Here is a 22,572-nt window from a genome sequence, read left to right on the forward strand (position 1 = left end):
CTGGGGTTTTCACAGTAAAGCAAATGATAAAGGTCTGGCTACTAAATGAGGGCAGCTATTAAATAAGGACGGCTTGTATTAAAGCTGAATGGTAAAGATGTGGCTACTGGTTAAGAAAACCCCTTAGTAAGGGATGTGTCTTGTATTTAAGAAAAATAGGGTGAATGAGGAGAGAGCGGGAAACAAACTATGTTCAATAACTCCTACAACATACTCATAAGAAACTAACAGAATGACCAAAGTTTCATGGCAATTTCCTTTGAAGTTTCTCTTAGAAACAGGTGAGTGGTAATTTGATAGCTCCTTAATGAAAGGGAAGAAAATACAGCACAACTCCCAATTCTGGAGACCAAGAGGTAAAAACATATCTCAGAAGGACCTGCAATGTGATTTGAAGTAGTTGATAAATAAAAAATCTGTCAGCATTATTCTAGAATACTGAGAACCATACATACCCTACACAGAATTACATCATAATTCCAGAAAGAATACAATTTAAATAAACTTTTGAAATTATAAACTTCTAGTGTGTATTTTGTTGGGGGGGTGGTTGTGGTTTTTTGGAGGGTGGGGTGTTATACCACCCTGGAGTTCCTCAAAGCAGTTTCTGTTTTACTGTGGTTGTATTGCCATTTGTGAACAAAATTGGTTCTTTACTAAAACTGACACTGCATTAATGCATATATTCTGATGAATACAGCTGTAAGAAAAATAAGAAAAAAATGTATTACTTCATGTATCATGTTGCATTGTTTCATGGTGTTCTAGATTGTGAAACAAAGCCAGACGAATCTGAGTGCACAAGTATATTAGTGGCTCTGTCCACTAACATGCAAATTTCCATAGTGCTGATGCTGGAATAAAACCCAGCATCTCATAAATGCACTCTATTCAGGCAATTCCTGGTGTTTTTTACAATGCACAATTGCAATAATTTCATACATGTAAAAATGTTTATGGACAATGAGCTTGTATACTCCCACATTTGATGTCATGGCTGATGAAAATATAGAGAGAATCTCTCCTCCACCTTGTTCACTATTCCTATAAAGAAACACAATAAGCCACCTTGGGGCCAAAGTAGTTGGCAGCAACTTAGCCCAATGACAGGAAAAATCTGTTTGGCTGAGGGTCTTCACCTGATCTTCACTAAACATCTGTTAGATTTCATGCGAAGAATGTTGAAGATAATATACATATTAGTTTTCAAACATACCCCAGTATAAAGAGATTACTACAGTGATTCTTGACTGCACTTGAGAACTGATGCCTTTTTAAAAATTAAATTATATGATCCATTTGACCAAATTTGCACAAAAACTAATTTTAAACTTTTTAAAATCCAAAACATGGAATTTTTCACCTGAAACACATACATTTCTGTGAACTCAGGAAGACAGAACTCAAATTAGCAGAGTATCAATATATCAGTTGCCAGGTAAGAGCTCACACAGACACTTGGACACATTTTGATATACCTGAGTCATAGTGCTCACCTTACCTGTTAAAGAAAAACATCACAAAATTATTTCTTGATTAAATACCTACTTGATGCATAGGTTTAAAGTTTTTTAATGACCTGGAAACAATACCAGGGAATTTGATGAACATGGCAAAGTACTGAAAGGCAAATCATTTTTGTAGTCCTCCAAAGTTAGATGTACACAACAGAGATCTATTGTGGGTATGGGGAAATAAAATGCAAAGCTCTAATCAATTTCTGTTCAGTACAGCCGGAATACCACTTGCTATCTTCTTCTATTCACACACATCAAAAGTCAACCTAACTGACAAATTATGAGTCTTGTTGCAGGCTTAGTCAGGGAATGGAGAAGAGCAACAGAACTATTATGAACAGAGAAGCAGGTTGTGTTTCTGCAGTTTATCCAGTTATATTCATTTTAAATCAGAAAAGTTATGTCTTCATTTACTTTCCAAGATTTCATTTAGTCTTCCTAGAATTCTACCCTTTCAAGAAGAGCACATATTTCAAGTATTTCAGAACAAGAATGTGCTATACAAGAGATGACAGATTTTTTTAAGTTTGATTTTGCTGAGTGATGATCTAACTTTCTGCATAGAATATATTTAAATGAAAAGTAATGAGATACTAGAGGTAGGCGGTTATTAGCATGCTTCATTATATATGAAAATGTAATGCATGAGTTATAATGTTATGACAAAGAGAATGTAGCATCAGCTATAACTATGGAAAAACAATATAAACTAATAAGCAGCTTCCAAAGAAGTTGGCTAATTCTTCCCCCCACCCCACACCCCCTATAACTTGTACATGCTGGTTTTTTAACAGCCTCCTGGCTAAATTGTCTTTGCCATGTGATCTAGGTAAGACTTCCAGAAATACTTTTTCACTAGATTCCCTTATATTCCCACAGCTCAGAAAGCAAAGGTTTGTCTCAGGTTTTCTGAACAGCAAAAACTGCAAGGATTTTGTCCAACACCTTTCACTTGCAATGAGAAAGTAATGATCACGGTCACCCAGTATTCTGTGTTTCCAGTGTTATCTGAAGAAATAGTCATGGATCAGGACATCAAATGTGCTAGAGGGAAATAATTGCCTTTATTTTAGAGAGCTTCCAACTTAAGTACAGGGAAAGATAAGGGATGGATAGGAGAAATAGAGTAGGAACATAAATAATAAGTTATTTATAATAATATATATTTATGATAATATGTATTTTATATATTATTCAAATACATATCGTTTATTATATTTATAATAAAAAAAATAAAGCACCAACAGTTCTAGCCAGAATAACAGGCAAATGAATCTCTTCTGTAACTATGAAAAGAATCTGCTTCACTATATCCACATGAGTATCTCACAATTAATATTCATAGTAAGGCTCATGCATGTAATTTAGATCCAAATCTGCACTTTTTTTCATTGTCAATAATCAATTTTCAAAACAAACTATGAAAATAATTTTTTTTCAGCTTGTGTATACTGGGAAAAAAAATAATCTAGTTCAACAAGCCATATTTAGGGCATAATAATCTATGAGTTCTGAGCATAGGTGAAGAGCCAAAATCAGTTTTATTAAACTGGTATGCACTCACAGAGTACATCTAATTAATTCAAAGAAATCATTCTGAACTTGAAACAGTGTAAATGAGAACAGAATGTGGCACAATGTGCACAGACCTAGGATAAAAAGAATAATGACTAATATATATACTCGATCATAGAGGGGAATTACACTCAAATAGTTTAGTTGGTGCCATAAACATTTTACAAATAAAAGCAGAGGAAATTAATGCTTTACCACATGGAGTTTTTATCCTTACCTGATAATCTCGTTATTCACAGAAATGGCTTCCAGGTATTTCTTCAGTGCATAATAATTATGGATATACTTCCGAACATAATAGCCTCGCCATCTTTTCTGAATCTAGAGGAAATAAATATTTGCTTAGTATATTTCAAATCAAAAGTTTGGATGCATATCAAGTATCTGTTGTATTTCCCAAATAATATGGTTTCCTTAAAAGTCTTATAAAGTAGAAGCACCAATATGTTTCACAGAAAAAGTGAGGGTAGGACAACATATTGTAGTTAAATGGTGATATGAATTTACTATTAATTGCTAAAATTAAAAAAAAATAATATCAAGTTTTAAACCACTGGTTATATTGTGGTGTGACAATGAAAAGAAATGTCTGCTGCTGCCAGTGGCATTGCTCCGTGTAAGAATGGTAAAAAAGCAGACAAGAGAATTGGTGCCTTTTCTCAGGTACAACATGCGCTCCCTACTGAGTCACCACCTCGCCAGTATCTTCTGTCACACGCTACCTTTGTGCTGTGGATACAAGTTAAACTGAATAGAAGCCTTCTCAGTAAGTGAACTTCTCAGGCTTTCTGGAACCATCATTTACCAATTGCAGTCCTTTCATCTGCAATCTAAGTGATGCATCTTTATTTGTTGCATGTTAATTATAATCTCACAAAATACTATTCCTCCTGCATAACAGATAAAAGCTTAAACTGGAAAACGAAACCTCTTTATCTGTAGCTAGTCCTAAAGTTGCATTAAGAACAGAAATCAGGTAGCATCCTCCACCAGAAAGAATTCATATTCTGGTGCACTTTAAAAGGCATCGGTTGGGGGAAAAAAAAGAGAGAGAGGGGAAAAAAAGACTTAGTCTAGTTCAACTTTCCCCCAAAATTTATTTCAACAAAACCACTTACACCTTCTCTGATACTTAACATTTCTAATCATGATGTTGCTGACATGATTACAGGTTTACTGGCTATCTGTTTTGTGGGAAGGGAAAGTAAGTACTAATTAGGCAAAAATTTATCAGTACTGCCCCTTTGTTAGCCAGATCTATCCCTATGCCACGACATGTACAGGTGAAAGATGCAACTTGCTCTGTTCAGTCATGCTGAGGGCTGCTCTCACTCCGCATTTTCTTTCCTGTAAGAGGTCAGTGTATTCTAGATCAATACATCTGAAAAATAGATTAATGATTTTTTTCCTCTGGTCTCAGGGTCTAGTTCCTCTTCTTTAGATTCTTCCAACCTTGAACTTACTTATCTTCCTGCAAAAATATTCTTTACTTCCTTCCTTTCATTTTGTCTCCCTTTCTTTTAAATACATTTCTATATTAATCTCTTCCAGTCTGCATTACCTTCAGTCCTGCTCCAACGTCCATCTTTTTAACCTTTACAGCTTTGAAATCTTAAGAGACATAACAGCTGAAAGGCAGAATCCACATTAAAAAAGCAAGACGACTGAGGTCTTATGATCCAGAAACATCTCCAAAGTGAGAAGCTACTACCTTTCACTAAGTGCATTGAAGAGAAGAATGTTGTAATTTGCCAAGAGCCCTCCTTTTCCTGTGGGCCTCTGCCCACTGGACTTTTCAACTTAGCTCTTCAGTGTATCTAAAGGGAATGTTTTTCTTTTTTTTTTTCCTTTACACCAATGCTTCTCTTTCCAGAACCAAGGGATGACTTGGTAAATGGAGTGCAATCCATGTGTTTGTGGTGTTGGCTTTTTTATTACCCTCTCTTATTCCAAAGAAACATTTAAAAAAAGAAAAGAGTGCAATGGTTTGTGGTGTTTGATTCAGGAAGAAGGCAAGGAAAAAAAAGCTGCCCGTTGCCCACACTGTCAATCAACCTTTGCACGCTGTGACTTCAGAGTCTGTATCATCAAGTCTTGGGAGTAAGAGTCTTCAGTAACAGGCAAAATTCTCTCTAGTCATTCCAGTTCCCCTGCAGTTCACTTCTGAACCGCTGTCTGTGATAACTGTCAACAGTTATTGCAATTTTTCCATCTCCTGCTGTTTCCTGAGCGGAAAAGAGTGATGCGCTAGAGCTAACTATAAGAAGACTAATGAACGTAGTGTCGCATGGTTTCACACTTTGTCTTTGGTACCATTTTGCAACCACAAAATCCAAGACGCTATTCCTTAAAGTTAAAACTAGTGTTTGGTCTCAACTGATGGCACTTTGTGGTAGAGTTGTGGTTATCTCTTTACGTGAGATTTAACAAGAGAATAAGTACCACAGGGAAGTTTTCAATAAGTCTTTGAGTAATGTGTCACCAAGAAAATAAAATGATGCACTAAAGCTATTAGGAATAAGAGGATATTACCTTCTAGTGTTAACACATTCTTCTGTTTCCCCTTTGTGCATCACCATGTATCTTCCTCTCTTCTCAAATAAGGCTCAAAATTAATTTTAAGTTGGCATTTTCTTTTACGTGTTGTGTTGTTTATTTTGGGTGGGTTTTTTGAATAAAAAGGATTTTGGACATGTATACATCGTTATAATATGTATAAATAATAGCTAAGTGAGCAGCTGAACATGGGAACAAGAAAGGTTAAGCACTAGACATGATTCTTTGCACTAGGTTATAGTAAATTTCATATTCTTTGCAACTCCACTTTCTCACACACAAGCTTATTGGGTTAAAAAGGGATAGAGAAAGAGCAAAGAACGAGTATTCTTCAGAGATCTGGGATTAAGCAAAATCTTTTGCATGTGAATAAGGATCTTAGCTTTGTTTTTCTGTTTGGCTTCAAAATTTCCCAACAAGAGCAACTTGGCTCCCATATAGCTGTGTGCTCATTAATGCAGGATTACGGTCCCTTTGAAACTCTTTCTGACAGTCTTCACCTCACAGTTATAAATGTAGACTAGATATTTCTAGGTTAAAGGATCAAAACTCAAACTGAAAGACAAAAGACTCAAATTGTAAAAAGCTATAATTATCTCCAATGGGCTAGGAGTACCAATTAAATGCCACATTCTACCTTTATTTACACCACTTTCTGTTCAGAATGACCTCACTGATTACAACTGAATGAAACATAAGTAAGAAAAACTGCATTATGTCTCAAATTAGTTTATGCTAGATTACTGCTTCCCTCATACCGAATGTCAGAGATCACAAAACTGAAGACTAATCTTCTTGGAAAAGAACATTTTACACAAAGCTTCTGATGACGTTCCTATTTTCAATGTGAAAGTTCTGAATATTTGCTTTTATAAGGAAGTACAATGTAGTATGACTATATTTCTTCTTAATTCCAAGGTGATTGTTTAAAAAATTCTTGAAAAAAGAGAGACAAGTGTGTATGCCCTTCAAAGTAATTAGCAAGTTTCAACAGTGATTGGTACAAAACAATTATTGTCATTGATCAGCACTGAACAGATAATTTTAAACAAAGTCATTGTGTGCTCAGCAGATTACAGCTTGTTAACGGGCAAGTTCTAAATGACCTCTTAAGCTAGTCAAATCAATGATGCATATTCCTCATTAAGTAACATCAAAATGTAAGTGGTCTTATAAATAATGTTTATTTTAAGCACTAAAACAAATGGCAAAACCTTGATATATCAAAAGCCATCTGCTCATGGAAATATTTTTTTCCATAGGATTACTTTTGCTGCTGAAAATTTATAGCAACTTTAAATCTTTTAAGGGAGAGAATCATATTCTGACCTAGTACTCAAAACTGAAATTGATTAAAACAAGTAATCTGATTTAATTTTAAAAGGTGAAACTGATAGTTCTGGTTACAACTAAACACAAACCAGGCAGGCAGAGATGTAGACCGGCTTCAAAAGTACGAGCATGTCTATGCCTTCAGCGTTACTTGAATTGCCAAAATTGAAAGTGCCTTTCTTATCACTGAATATAAACTGCAATTGTAATGATACTATGAGGCAAAACCAATGATTAAGTAGAAAATCATACACAGTTATTATTATATTTTCAGAACACTGAAGATTATTAATCATGAATCAAGCTCGCAATGGGTGAATATGAGGCACAGGTGGCTTAGGAAACCTAAAGTGTAGCCACATTATCTTCTGTGCAGAAACTCAACAGGCCTAATCGTCTGTTGTCCTGGATCTTGGTTAGTTCTTCGAACAACAGATGAAAGCAAAAAAAAAAAAAAACACTCAGTGTTTCAGAATGGTAGCATCTTAAATCTGCTCTGCAGGTATAGGTGCACAAGATTTTGATAGAGGAAAATCAGATTCTGACATTTGCAACTAAAGAAAGATCTGTTCTATTGTTTCCTACTGATTTAAATTTCCATTAAAGAAAAGGACATGACTGAAAAAATGGTACTTTGAAGATTTATATCACCTAATGATTCAACATTATATTTCCATTACAAATGAATGGGAACACATTCAATTTCTTTTAAAAATGAAAGACCAAATGCAAAACTCCATTTGACTAGAATACATAATTACCTCTGAAATTTAGTCTTCAAATGCCTTCTAAAAGTACACAGCCAACTTTTAAGAGCTGGCTTGCATCTTGTGTTTTCTCACTCATTACAGCTCTATGAGTATACAGCATTTATCCCCTGTAGAATATTTTAAAACTAGCTAAGGAACAAACCGGGGGGGGGGGGGGGAAGGAAAAAAGGTGCATTTCTGAGGAATTAGACTGCTGTTAAACACCTTCAGCTCTCTAACATGCACCAAAAGTAAGATTCTATTTTGTGCCTTTGAGAGAACCAGCACCAAGTCAAAAAACTGGTGGGAACACATCTCTTCAGTCTGGGTTATTCTGGAATGAGAAAGGTCATAAAATTAAAATCCATTCTGAGAATCTTCCTACTTTACAGGAGTTTCCTTGGGTTACTATCCATCCCCACCACATTCCTATATTTGCTAGAATTCAAAAGGTAAGATGCCTTGCCTAAAATCATATAGGCCTTTAAAGTAAGGTAGGTCTATTCCAGAAAATAAAAGCATTAAGTAAGATAGAAAGATTTCATTCCAAGAATTATCTCATGTCCTTCCCATATTTGTTTCACGTATTTGTTTAAGTACAGTTCCAAGTTCAGGAAAGAAATGCTAATTTCTAGTTAAGTATATTTTGCACTTTTCCCCATAACAAACTTCATTTTATATATATTTATTAAGGTTCAAAGACTGTCTATACTCTTCTTCATCTAGCAAAATTCACTCATAATATCATCACTGAGATCAGTGCAGTTCCATCTCTATGTTTAGGCAATGAAATTGTCTTGTGCTTTCTGAGTAACTCTTCGGAGATTCAATATCTCAAATGTCATGCACTAACAAAAGAAAAAGCACAGCCACATCAACAAACATCAAAGCCCTATCATTTGTCAGAATTGTAAATAGATGTCTACATTTATAGGAATACTCACAGATAGAATGTTTGGGGGTTTTATCAGTATCACATATGGTAAGGTACAATGAACATTTAAATTGGGCAAGACACATGCCTTAAATTCAGCTACAGTTTTCAAATACAACCCAGACTACTGACTGTAACTTTAATTTTTAACTATGTACTATTTCCCGCTGTTGCCATCAGCATATCAATCAAGTGTATATTATTCTGGTTTGCTCATTTTATTAAAAGCAAATTCGGAGCACAATTGACTTTTCATTTGTTTAACAAGTGAAGAAATATTTACCCTGACAGCCATTTCATTGTAGAAATTCATCTTCATAATAAAATATGCTGTCTGTGAATCAAGGAAAAAAAAAGATGGCATATATTTCAGTTACACAAAGACAGTGCTCCTATTTTTACATATAAAAGATAAGAATCTTTATACATAATACATAATAAGAGTTCTAGGCTTAGAGAGAATAAAATCAAACTTTGTATTGAAGAGATAGGCTTCCTAATACATAATGCAGGCTTAACCAGAAAAATCTATGGTAGTCAAACTAGGAGCTAATGGAGATATATGATCATAAAATGCTCTCCGCTGAGTTTGATAATCAATGGTGCTCTACTGAGAGTAGAATAACAAAGCAGAAATATTCACAAGTGGTGGTGACACGCAGTATTGTATGATTTATTCACTGGGGTTCTTTTAGCCAAAACTCACAGAAACATAAAAGGAATTCATATTTCAAGACGTCTGGTTTAATGAAAAATTCAAAGAAATGCTGTCTTCAGTCGAAATCGTTCAAGGATACGGATGCAGTGATGGAGCAAAATTGTGCCTTCCAACCATCTGTACTAAATGTTATGTACTTAGCTGCCTCCCGAGTAATCCTTGGGAATTTTGTTTCATTTAATATTCATTTTAACATCATAAAATCATAAATACAATGATACCATGTTACAGTGAATCCCCTGATATAGAAAACATTTCCTGTAGTCCTGGTTTCCTTCCAATAAAGTAGAATTCCTCTCATAGTGAACGAATCCCCTATTATACTAAGCAATCACTTGGCAGCATAGGTTATTTTAATGGATACATCACTTTAAACTAAGCTTTCACATCTGTTCCGCCCTCTAATTACAAATGCAAAATGAACATAATTCACAATTGTATCATAAAAAGTAAAATATAAGTACTTTGAATGCAAGAGTATGTCCTTTATTTAGCACAACATGCAGCTTTTATGTGTTTCTCATGTTTTAGACACAAATCAAAGGCAAAAGTGCTTTCCCCTGATATAGTGATTTTCTCCCCCATGGCAAACAGGAATTCACTATAAAAGGGTTTCACTGTAATTAGTGTTATTTGAATTGCCTAGTCTGATCCAAAGCAAATTGTCTGTGGAGAGCAGCAGGACTGGATTATTTATCAACAGTCTGGGCAATTAAGAAACAGTTGGCTGCAATATGTTATTTACAAATGAACACAATGATGCTACTTCATTTTAAATTCTCTTTCTTCATTACATTAAGCAAGGCATAATTCCTGCAGTTTAATTAAGGTGCATTTAAAATGCTCACTTTAATATCATACCAATCTACTAATAATGGAAACAGTGGAAAAGATATTTCTTACGCGAAAGAAAAATGCAGGACTGTGAAATTTCAAAAAAGTTTCACGTATGAGTGTAGATGTATACACACACACACACACGTACACACACACACACATATATATATATATATATATATATGTGAGGGGATCTCTGCCCCAAAGGTATGAAATAGAATAAATACTGGACTTATCTCCCCTTTTTTATCAATAAATGTTTTCTGAGCGATACTAACTAGATAGCTAACACTGGAAGGAAATAATGGTTGCCAGACCTAAGTATATGCCTAAAGTGTCTGATTAAATTGATACAATTTTGCTTTGCAGCTCATCTTTTTTTTCTTTGGAATGGAATGTGAGAGCTGCCGCACCACCAGATAGACAAAGTACGTTTTTGATGGAAATTCTTAAACTTAAAAATGATCATCAGATTTCTGTCCATCAATGATTAAACTAAACAACCTTATACCTTTTTTTTTATTCTCTCATATTTGAAGCCTGTGAGCACTGAAGTCTGAATCCATCCCATTTCACTGAAGAACCTAAATTGGAGACCTAACGTCATTATGCTCTCTCTATCATCAATACTGAAAGACAGTGGGACCACTTTCCCTCCGAGCTTGGCAAAGTACTGAAGAGCTCTGTAATTGCATCTCTGCCTGCTCTTTACGAAGACCGTTGATGGCAACTAGGGCCCTAACCTGCAAACCTCACTTAGGTGTAAGGAATCCAGGCCTTACCCTACCACTACTTAACAAGGTCACTCCCAACGAAAAGGAAATTACACATTCCTGCTTTTACTCAACGTTGTTCTAAATTACAAGTCAGCCAAATGCAGAACTGGTCATATAACTGTCTTACAGCTTTATCCTTGTGGCAAAAGCCAAAGCCTGTGTCACCATCTAGGTTCTTTTGCAAATGGATTTGCCCTCTGTTTTCTAACCCTGCTTAGAATAATAGGTGCTAGTTCTGCTATTACAAGTGATGGAGAATGTGTTCATCGCTATTCACAAAAGCATAGCCATAATTTAGTGCTTCAATCCCAGTCTGTATTTAAGCGCTTTCCTAGTAAATGAAAGATTCTTTCCTGAACTGGGGCCTTCTTGTCCAGCAGACTCTTTTCTTAAGCTTATGTGGAATTTCCTGCATTTCAGCTTGTGCCCATTGCACTGCCTCTCATTTTTTCACTGGGTGCCAATTCCAAGGTTACGTGGCAAGGTGGACTCTCTGGGAAGAATTATCTTGCAATCTCACCCACATGCACCACCTCCAGTTCTGAACCATGAAGTCTTTGGATCTGCCACTGATGATGTTAATATACAGGTCTCTACTAGTTTACTTGTAAGTCTATGATTCCAAAATATATTTGAAGCCTTTTGTTTATAAACTGTTGTACTACTTTCTCCTTTTCTGTTTAAAAAACATGTTTGGGGATCTACAAATATGATCTGATCCTGATTGGCGTTCTCTTTTTCTTTAAACAGGTAATACAAAATGACAAATTCAAAGAAGAACCAGAAATTTGATTATGAGTAGAATGAAAGAAGGAACCAACACATGGTCTAAGTTGGGAACAGGCACCTTTGTTTTTTTTTTTAGGTAGAGCAAATAGGCATTTGCCCAATTCCTGTAGGACTGGGCCAATTTAAAACCAGTTACTAAGCTGAAGCTAAACTATTTAGGGTGGTGTCAAACTATAGCACACAAAACTATAGCACAGAAAATATTTGCTTTTTTCAACTGCACTTTCTTCCAAAGCGAGCTGAAAATACAGCCATCATGCATGCCGACTTCATATAACGACATGTAACAATTCCCTTTGCTTTAACAAGTGATTTCTTGAGTTTGAGAAATATTGTAAAAAGAAACAGTGATGTACAGTTTGCCTACTTTTTCTGGTGCTTGCCTGGTTTTAAAATTCATACTTTCCTGCATGTTATGCAAGACTTTAAGAACCCAGTACAACCAATGTAACTAAGCTATTAAGAAAACGATCAGAGTGCAGTTCTTAATTTTACTTTGAGATTAATATTAGGAAACAAAGCTTTATATCAAAGCACCTATATTTAGAATATAGGAAGGCACATAAGTTTAGTCATATAAACACCATCAATAGGGGTTTTTTAAATGTAATATATATTTTAACAATCAAAGGAAAAGGCACTAGAGGAGTAACAAATGAAATACTAGTAGTAATGCACATATGGACAGCCAATCTGATGAGCCTCAGCCTTTATTTTCCGCATCAGTACCACTCACATTTCACAATTTTGAATATAATCATTAAAATGATTTATTATCAAGTAATCATGGGTATTTTGTGCATATGCTTTGCCTTGTTTGCTGGCAGCAGATACCAATCCAATCATTATCAGCGGACAAATTTTAAAGTGACCAGTGTCAAATGTATCATTGTGTTTCATAATCAGGAATCATTACAACAGTTATTAGCAAGAGTTCAATGTAAACATTAACTGATCTTTAATTTAAAAGTTGCATTAAGCTACTGAGGAGATTTTTGTTTCTTTTTAAAATATGCCAAATTCAGCCATTGATAAGTAAAGATAGTATAACAATGAATATAGGAAATGAACTTGAACTTTATATTTAAGCCTACCCTAAAACATATAATACTGAATACAGCGGTCTGAAGGGAGAAAAAGGTGCCTTTTTGTCTGCTACTTCGTATGAGTTTGAGGTTAGCTTCCAACCCAGCTGTCCTATTTAGTCCTTTCCAGTCAAACAGACAGCAAGCACAAAATGAAGTATTTGAGGGAAAAAGGTGGCTTTCTGTGCTGATTGCTGTACAATTTGTAAGCTTGCTGATGAGATACTGTTTCTCTAGAGCCCTGACTAATATTGGATATGTACTGGAATCCAGAAGCTGGATGAATTCATGGTCCAATTTAGAATGTATTAAGCGTGGGCTTGCACAATTTTTTGTTCTGCATTTTTCCACAGACTTGAGAGTTGGCAAGGGCTTGTCAGTTATGTCTATTTGAAGAACTACATATGAACCAGGATTTATTGGTTAAAGCTTTTTTAAATTTTCTTTTTCAGAAATATATTTCAAGAATGAAAAGCTGAGGGTGTTTTATAATGCCATCTCAGCTTGGTTATTGCAGAAACCTGTGCGAATTTGAAAGACTGTCTCAAAATGGAACTGACAAAGTGTTTTTTAAGAGAGGGCAAAAGAAGAAAGAAGTAATAAAGCAAACAGGTAAAAGACCTCCAATTTCATAGATGCATACAACAATTGCGATTAGCAGGAGCCTCTGGAGCTCCAAACCAGTACTCAAAGCAGGGTCAATTACAGCAAGTTGTACAGGGCCTCATTCAGTTGAGTTTTGAATATCTCAAAGGTTGAAGACTCTACAAGAACAGCTTGCACTCTCCGTGCAAGCCATTACAGTATTTGATCACAGATTCTTTCTTTTAATTAGCAAATTTTAACATGCATTGACATCATGATGTCTTTCTTATTCTACAGAAGCATTTATAGATTAAACAAACCTTCCCTAAACTCAGGGACAATATTCAACTCAAGTCTCATTTTTTTAAAGCAGAACCCAATCCAACCATGCAGCTATCTGCCCTATATACAAAACCTAGTGTTTTAGAAGATAGATTGAAAAACATAGCCTGAAAGGATGACTCATAATTTATTATTTAAGCCAGGTAAGTTAGAAGAGATGAAATCTTTAATAAGATTACTGATAAATAAGGGGGGAAAATAGACAAGCTTTCAGGCACACAAGTCCTGCTACTAGAAAACATAGTTTAGCAGGAAATATGGACTTTAGCCTGTAATAAATGAGTTATTATGGCTCATTTTTTTGCTTTTTCTTGACTTGTCTGTTTTGACTGAAACACAATTTAACTTTAACAAAATAATAAAGAATAAGTGACTAACAAGTTCAAAATTATTGTAAAATATTAACATAAATTGACAAATTAGTGAAGTAAACTACATATTAAAAAATTAATTGTTTTATGTTAAAGGCAAATTAGTTTCTTTTTAATCTCCTAAACCTGTTAACAGAGGTATTAGCTTGTGGGCTATCATACACTTTTGCTATCTTCAAGTAAGTCAAGGGAATTAGATTGACTGTGATCTGCTGTGTGCCTTAAGGCAAAACCTCAAGTACTTCAAGGTTCATTAAGTAAGAAATTTAAACCACTAAAACATAGAACACCGATGTGTAGACACATTGGCTTCTTTTATTTTCAGAATTAAAAGTTCTGCCAGGAAAACAAGCATCTTGAAAAGCTCCAGTCCTGCAATTAGCATCATGTGGGCAGGCTTCTGCATGAGCAGATCTCATTGCTGGTTTGGGGACTAATACTCCAGAGCTGCAAACACTTAAACACTGACTTAACTTGACCATTATGAGTAGGCTTACTGAAATTAATGGTGCTTTTCATGATAGTAAAGTTAAGTATGTGTCTGTGTGTATAAAGGACCAAGTTTCAGCTTTTTAATTTCAAGATGAGTGAATGAATTGCTTCATATATATTTTATAAATAACCAAAACTTTAAAAAATAGTTTTCTACCTTCACCATTTTTCTGAAGTATCTTCTGCTTCGATAACCTCTCCACCACTTCTGTATAACAATTGTCATTTTTCTCAGATATCTAAAATAAAATACATTTAAAAATTTATTATTGAGACTTTACAATATAACTTTATTTTTTCCTAATATTAAAAATAATGTATAGTACATTATCCATACTTACTCCAAACAGATGGCCACTGCAGACTATTTTATACATGTATGCACATATACATATGTACACACATACACACTTACAAACCAATATATACATATATTTATATAGACTCACATACTTTGCTTTTGGAAAAAACAGATTACTGCAAATTTACCTGTATACTATTTCAGTTATCATTACAAAAGTTTAATGAAAGGCTTACGAATGTAGTTTGCATGATGGGTGATTGTATTTTCATGGATGGTTTCAACCAACATATCTGAGCAGTTCAGAATTTTTTTCAGTCACATGCAACACTTTCATAGCTTTACAATTTTAAAATATTTGACAAAACCCACAGACATCTGGAATTTTTAGACTACTTTTTTGCTTTTATAAAATTACACCTAGCTTAATTGTAAGCAAACGTTTACTCTGTCCTTACTATATATATATATATAAATACACTTTATTATGCTAATAAAAATTCCATAATTGATGTCGCACATCAGTTTTGCAGAAATTAATGCAATCATTACTTTGGGACTGCTTAGAAAAAGCTATATAGGGGAGCATTCATACCACCTAACAATGGACATCAAATTTAGAAGCCTTGCAGTACAGCTTAAGTCACTCAGTGGAGGCAGTCTTTTCCAGCAGGTAATTCAAAGGACCTAAATGAGAGATTAATTCAGAACACTGACAACTGGTTATATTGAGCCTGTGCTTCTAAGGCAGACACCACATCCATCTTCGGAAAGAGGACACTGAGTAGAATCACTCTGTACACAGCTGCAGACACAAACCTCTTCTACACTTAGCTGATTTAGTTCTTCTACCATGTTCGTTCCAACTACATTGTTCTTCTTACATTGGTCATTACTAAACACAAATGTGCATGTGAATGAGATTTTCCTACAGAATAGATTGGTAAAGACACTTGGGTTTTCACTTCCTTCTGCAGCACGCTGTTGTTACTCGTGCTGGAAACGGAGAAGCACTAACCAATCCTCTGTCTTTGGGGCTTTTGACATTGATGGCATGGCTGATACTCCTTGGAGGGTGGAAATACCAGGTTTGCCTGCCTGCTGGACACTTGCATGTGATGGCTGCATCCTGTGACAACACACTTGAACCAGCAATGGAAAACACATTACCCATGCTTTTTTTAACAAGTGCACATAATGGCTGTAGCCTTTTTATGAGGGAAATAGTGTCCATTAAGTGATTAATGTTATTTAACCTAGTAATTCTTTATACTTGATATAGTACGTCCGGATGATACATAATGATTTGCAACAGGCAAGAGGTCAAACTAGAAGATGTAACAGTCCCTCTCCCTCACAGCCTTAATTTTTATGAAGATACAGAAAATTGAGCACATGAGTTTGACCAATTGGGCTTATGATCATAAAAAAAAATATCTCGGGGCCTCCTGGGAGAAGGGACCAACCACAGTGTTTCAAAAAAACTTGTAACAATGCTGATATAGCGTTTTACAGAACAAAGTAATTGCATGTGATCTCTGTTTTATAAATGGAGAAAATTATGTAAAAGAAGATCTATTTTTTTTAAAAATGGACTGGTCAAATCCAGCAGTAGAACTTAATTTTCTACAATAAGAGTCCAGTTACCTTACACTCACTAGAGAATCCTTCTGTATCAGACAGAATAACAGAGATAAGAAAAGTCTCTGCAAACAGCCTGAGGGACACCTTTTTTTTTAAAGTCATGCCAATATTTCTTAAAACAATACTCTATCTATTCTGAAGATGTATTATTTCCATGCTACTTACTAGCATCATGCCATTTTAATTGTATGCAGTTCTGAAAATCAAAAATTATTTCTTACAGTGCCACAGCTTATATGTTACATTCTATTTAAAAGCAGAATAACGTGGGGTTGTGGCTTTTTTCCCAAATGCTCTAATTTTATTAAAATCAAGTAATACCATGAGAAATTTTGGGAAAGAAGTCAAGATTGACATACAGATTAAGATAGGCTTAGTATAATACCTCAGATAGGCTCGGACTCTGCATCCTCGAAACCAGCTCTGAATTTTGACAGCAGCTTTGTACTCTATTTTTCTGTATTCATCTACAGATCTGAAAATATAAAAGTAGTAATACTTGTTCAGCATGGTATTTTAGTACCAAAGCAGAAAACTTCTTCTAAATATGTCCTACTGTTGCAGTTAAAGAAATATATGAATCTGGAAGAGATTTCAGAGAATTCAGGAAAAATCACTGTGAAGAGTTTCAATGCTGAGGGGTGGAACTCAGCTATGAGATCACCTCTAGCTTTAATTTACTTTTTGTTTGTTTCAAAATGTCAATAGCTGCCAAGTCTTTGAACTTAAAACTACATTTTAATCTTCATGGACTTTTTGCTACCCCATTTTTATTAGGAACATATTTACCAGGTAGTTTAATCTATTATACCTGCCACAAAAGAATAATTCATTCACTATTAGTTAGTTTTCTTAACTATTTGATATCAGTTAACTCTCCTAACAAAGTGTTGTGTCAACATTAATTGCCTCAGTAAGTATACACAAGATGAATTTTTATCTGATAAATTAGGATTATCCTCATTATATTTCTTGAAAAACGAAACACAGATTTACTACCAGAGATCAAGAAGCATTAGCTCCATCATTTTACATCATCCAGTGCAGCATGTGCTCTCAAATCACATTAAGTGGGCCCAAATTTTCATCATCATCTCACATGCATCAGACCTGTCTAGTACCTGGAAACTGTGGAAAACAGACTTCTTTTACCTAAGACCACAAAACAAGTTGATGCTAAAGCTGGCGTTTATGCTAGAGAGCTTCCTCGTGTCTTTCCTGTGCAGCTTCCTAGACTTCATAAGAAGCAGACACCTCCAGAACACTTTTACCTAGAGGTAAATGATTTTGATTACAAGGGTATGAGTGATTTCACCCTGGACAGGCAGCCGCAGTTGCAGCCTGGAAAAGGAGATGTGGGACAGGTTGTGTCAGAGGTGACAGCTCCAAAACCAGTGCTACCCACTTGGCAATGGCAGCAGTCTGCTTCTGGAAAAGCAGAAGCCTTCACCTCTATTACCCCCGTAAGGTTTTTTAGTTGGCATTCTGTCTTGCCTGGCCAAGTCAGTTTAGAAGTCCTTGTAAAGTTTATTGAAGCAGACCAACAACAACTGTTTTTCTCACAGTACAGTTCCACAAACACTTTCAACTGGCCTTGCCAGCAGAATAAGTGGTTAGAGGTGTAAATTGCTCAAGCTGGTATCTGCCCTTCTGATCAGATGGCATAGTTGCCATACTGTCTGAATTAAGCTTTTAGAATCACAGATACCTCTCAAAGACTTCACTGAATGTTAAAAAGGCATGCTCAAGGTCAGCACGTGACATACAGATGTTACAGTAAATAAAAGTAGGTTCTTGAATGAGTAAGTGATAGTATTGTTTAACGCTTAAGAGAATGCACTAGCAGATCCTGTATATTCTAATGCTTATGTTGACAGGGTATTTCTTGAGGTGCAGGCTTATGGTATTTTTGTATTGTGCCGTCATTGGGCAAGTCCTTCCCAGAAAGGTGCTTTCCCTAAAAAGTCAGTTTAGGAGACCACATACCTCTGACATGAACAGTTCTGCATAAAGCCCGACAGGAAGATTATTAAGATCTGAAGAACATTATCCAGATCAGGTAAACCTGCCTAACCACAACCAACAGGCAAGATCTTACAGTCATCAGTCTGCCCTAATTTTTAATGGAACAGGTGTAAAGTCCTAAAATAGTAAATGCATTTTCAAAGATAAACTATTCTGATTCTGGGATTTACTTCAAAGCACTTCAATTACCATGCCTCCTGCAAAGAGTCCTTAGTTTGTACCAGGGTGGCTTTAAGTCAAGCTGCTCCGGGGAGTCTGTGTGTTGTAGATGTTCTACAGAATTCTGCTTTTGGGTCTTGACAGATAGGTGAAGAAAGAAACATTTTTCTTTTGTCTTAAAATGTGTTTGACACACCTGGAACTAAATCCTTCAGGTCTTACCCTTAGAAGTTATTTGCAAACAGGGTAACTCATACAAAAAAAAGGTAAATACTTGGTAATTTACATTCTTTTGCACCTTCTGATGTTTCAGATCAACTCAGATCCTTTGAGGAATCTGGTACTTCACTGCAGAATACTGACTTCACAGAGTAAGTAACCACTTTCTTTACAGTATCATGTATTTTTGTCTGAATGCCCTGAATCTGGTTGTGAATGATGAGTGACTGCACAGATTACACTGACTCGTGCGCCCACAGCATCTCAGATTTGGCATTTTTGAGGGCACTATTACATTATGTGGATAAAGCATAGTTCTGAAAGGGAAATTAAAAGATGTTGTCTGACTTCAAAATACAAATGCTTCAAAAATACTTCAAAGACCACTGCAAATTTGATGCGCATTAATGCCCAAAACTTATTTCTTAAGTTTAAAAGTTAAATAAGGATCTACCAAAATCTCTAAACAAGATATTCTGATTCGTTTCAGGATTTTACCAGCAGCTGTGTTGAAGCAGTTGGAGATTTTCACCTTAAAGAATAAAGATCAGATTACTGATCAGCTACCTCTTCAGTTGCTGAGCTGGACTGTTGGAAGCCTCTCATTTAAATTCTTAGCTGAAAAACTGAATTTCAAGAAACTGATGGATTATAGCCTCTTCTTAAAAGGGAAACAATTCATTTTTTGAAAGCTCTGCCAAAAAATCCCAAATCCCCGAACATCAAGCATGCTGCCCTCCAATGGATTTCCATGTCTGGCTCAGCCTGCTCTTTTTAACCTGAAATAAGCAAAATACAAGTGGAGTCTCCCATAACTGATGCTAGTTTAGGGAACGGCGGTGTTTACAGCCACAGCAGCACCAGCCAAATCCCAGGGAAAGAACAGGGAAGCAGAGCGCTTCATATGCAGGCAGGACCTGAACTCCATGTAACTTTTAGCTGTGTTCGGGAGCCTTGTTATTGATGCTAATGATGCCGTAATTAGATTCTAAACCAAATGACTCATTAGAGTAGTGAAGAAAGAAAAAAACACAAACACTGCAACGATGCTAAATATGCTTCTTTTTTTTTTCCTGTTTGAGTATTAGCATTAGATGTACAGCAGCAGCAACAACACAGTTGAATAAAAAGGGTTTACAGGACAGATCTATACAATCTTAACACAGGTCTTAAAACATTTTATTTCTTAAAATTTGATCCGGGAAAAGTTGGCCACCATCATCTTTAGCAGTCAGAAAACCCAGCAGCGCAAACCGCCCGGCCGGTGCAGGGTAGCAGGCTGGCAGGGGCAGGGGATGAGCAGGCCGCTGTTTGCAGGGCATATAGGGCCCCCTTAAAGGAACTGTGCATCAGGGCTCCCCAGAGCACTCTGGCCGGCCCTGGGGGCGAGGAGGAGGGTGCTCTCAGCAGGGGTTTCAAAGCTAAAGCGTTTCCCGCAGGAGCGCCGCCATCTCGTTGACGGGGAAGCCGGGGGGCTGCCCGCCCCGCCAGCTCCAGCCCCAGCCCTGCATGAGGGGGTGCGTCCCGCCCCACCACCGGCATGACCCAGTTACCTGTTCCTACGGAAATACTCCTCCCGCAGCCCCGATAGCCTCGCCTGAAGCCGGGCCAGGGCGGCCATGCTTCCTCCCTCCTACCCGCCCGCCCGACGCCGCCACCATGGCAACGGGACCGTACCACTCCGCGCGGCCGCGGGGGTGGCCCCCCCCACCGCAGCCCTGCCGGCAGGGAACAGCAGAGCACCGGCGGCAGCGGGAGCCCGGCGGAGCTGGACCGGGACGGAAGCGGAGCCCAGGCGGGGAGTGCCGGAGGGGACGCGGCGCCCCTGGGCAGCGGTCGGGAGATGGAGGGGAAGAGTCCAGGTGGTGGCGTCCTACTTCCTCCCGCTGCCGCAGCTGCTTCCGGGCTCTCATCATGGGGGACTGAGGAGCAGCGTTGGCCGCCCGCGTCCTCCCCTCCCGGCCCTCGCCCGCTGGTCCCCGGCGCTACCGCCGGCCCCCGCCCCGCCTCTCCTCGGCTCAGTCTCTGCGAAGTGGCGCCAGCCTCCCTGGGGAGCGGCCGGGGGAGGCGCCGGGTTCATGTTCCGGGTCGCTGAACCTACCCCGACCCGAGCTCAGGCGGCGAGAAAGAGCTGGTAAGCCCAGGCCCGGTGGACCGGGGGGCGCCGGGGCCGCTCCGCGGGGCCGGGAGGGGGGCGCCTCCGCCGCCCCTGCACTGTCGCGGGGCCGGTGTTTGGGGGTGGGGGTCAGGAACCCCATCTCCGCGCCCTGTGAGGGATTTGGAGACGTGGGGGAAGCGCAGCCCCCGCTGCGGCCGGCCCTCCCCGCTGCCCGGCGGTGCCCGGCGGGCTGCCAGGCCTCTCCCGGCCTGCGCCCCCGCTGCTGCCCGGTGCGTGGGGGAGAGGCGTTGGTGCTTTCCTCTGCGCCCAAGGCCACCGCGGGGACGGAGCTGGAGGCCTGGCAGGGTGCCACTGGCACGTCTCAGTGGGTCGCTGCCTTGGTAAGTGAGCAGTGGGCTGGAGGGGCAAACTTCCTCTCGTTGCTAAAAAAGGACGGCAGGCAAATAATAGATGAAAACTTTTGTCACAGGCTTATTTAGTTTTTTGTGTGGATTTGGGTTTTTCTAATTGTGGTAGATCCTGCAAGGCCAAAACCCTTTGCAGTGTATGTTGCAGAAACATCCATTTACGTGTGGTTGCTGCTCTGGAGCTGTTCTGTTGCAAACCAAGAATCAACAAGTGCAGCTGTAGCCAGTGGGCAAGGACAGTCTGGGTAGTTCTGCTCTGGCAGAGTTCACAGATTTACTGCTTTTTGTAACTCCATATACAAGCATAGCAACCCCAAAGGTCCCTATTGTTTTTATTGTAGAACTGTGAAGAGGGGAAACTGACAGAATAGAAAAAGGGAAAAGTGAGTTTTGTTAATAGGCCATAGAGATATGAAGACTGGGACCAGAGAAACTTGGTGAAAGCGAGATGGCCCAAACAACTAGCAGGGAAGCCTTTTGTTTCTTTCATTAAATGTTAGCTATTTTGTGATATCATAGGTATCAACTGATGTGTGTAACTTCTAGTTCATTCATTTTTATTAATGGAAGTGAGGAGGAGCATGGTGAGGTTTTGTTTGTTGGGTTTTTTTTCTTGAATGTTGATAATTTGAGGCCCTGAGGCTTTTTTTAGGAACTATGTTATGTATGCAGATACCTACTTGTAGAGTTCCCAGATCTGGAATAGATTTTCTTCTATGTTTTGATTTGTTTCTTTTCTGGAGTTGGGGAAGAGGAGGAAGAGAAAGGCTTAGCACTTTTGTTTTCTTACACAGGAAACTCCATTCATTCTCCACTTCTGCTGATACCACCACTTATTTCTAGTCGGTATTTTCATGGCTTCTTTACGTTTTTCTAAATGAGAAAACTTCCAAAGAGTGATTTATTTGCTAGAAGTTGTTTGCTGGTATTGCTAGATATGCAGATTTGCCTGGTGTAAATCTAACTTCTGTTGGTATAATTCAGAACATTTCAGAGTATAAGGTATACTTTAGTGGCAGAAGTATTTTTGTCTACTGATG

General features: G+C 37.8%; 2 protein-coding genes across 5 annotated transcripts in view; one reads left to right on the forward strand and one right to left on the reverse strand.

Annotated features, from left to right (window-relative positions):
- SPATA17 (spermatogenesis associated 17) overlaps positions 1-20,670 on the reverse strand; it is an 89,715-nt gene extending 69,045 nt beyond the window's left edge. The window contains exons 1-5 of one of the 4 annotated variants that reach the window (XM_056357111.1): positions 20,560-20,670; positions 16,989-17,078; positions 14,816-14,897; positions 8,947-8,997; positions 3,310-3,413 (exon numbers count right to left, since the gene is read on the reverse strand). In XM_056357111.1, the coding sequence (XP_056213086.1) occupies positions 3,310-3,413; positions 8,947-8,997; positions 14,816-14,897; positions 16,989-17,078; positions 20,560-20,627 (395 nt within the window). In that variant the 5' untranslated portion in view covers positions 20,628-20,670. The remainder of the gene's footprint in view (positions 1-3,309; positions 3,414-8,946; positions 8,998-14,815; positions 14,898-16,988; positions 17,079-20,559) is intronic. The other 3 variants (XM_056357113.1, XM_056357112.1, XM_056357114.1) reach the window with 3 other exon arrangements.
- Positions 20,611-22,572, forward strand: part of GPATCH2 (G-patch domain containing 2) — a 126,332-nt gene continuing 124,370 nt past the window's right edge. The window contains exon 1 of the mRNA XM_056357110.1: positions 20,611-21,140. Within this exon, the coding sequence (XP_056213085.1) occupies positions 20,626-21,140 (515 nt within the window). The 5' untranslated portion in view covers positions 20,611-20,625. The remainder of the gene's footprint in view (positions 21,141-22,572) is intronic.

The sequence above is a fragment of the Falco biarmicus genome, chromosome 12 (assembly GCF_023638135.1).
Source record: "Falco biarmicus isolate bFalBia1 chromosome 12, bFalBia1.pri, whole genome shotgun sequence".
NCBI classification, from domain to species: Eukaryota; Metazoa; Chordata; class Aves; order Falconiformes; family Falconidae; genus Falco; species Falco biarmicus.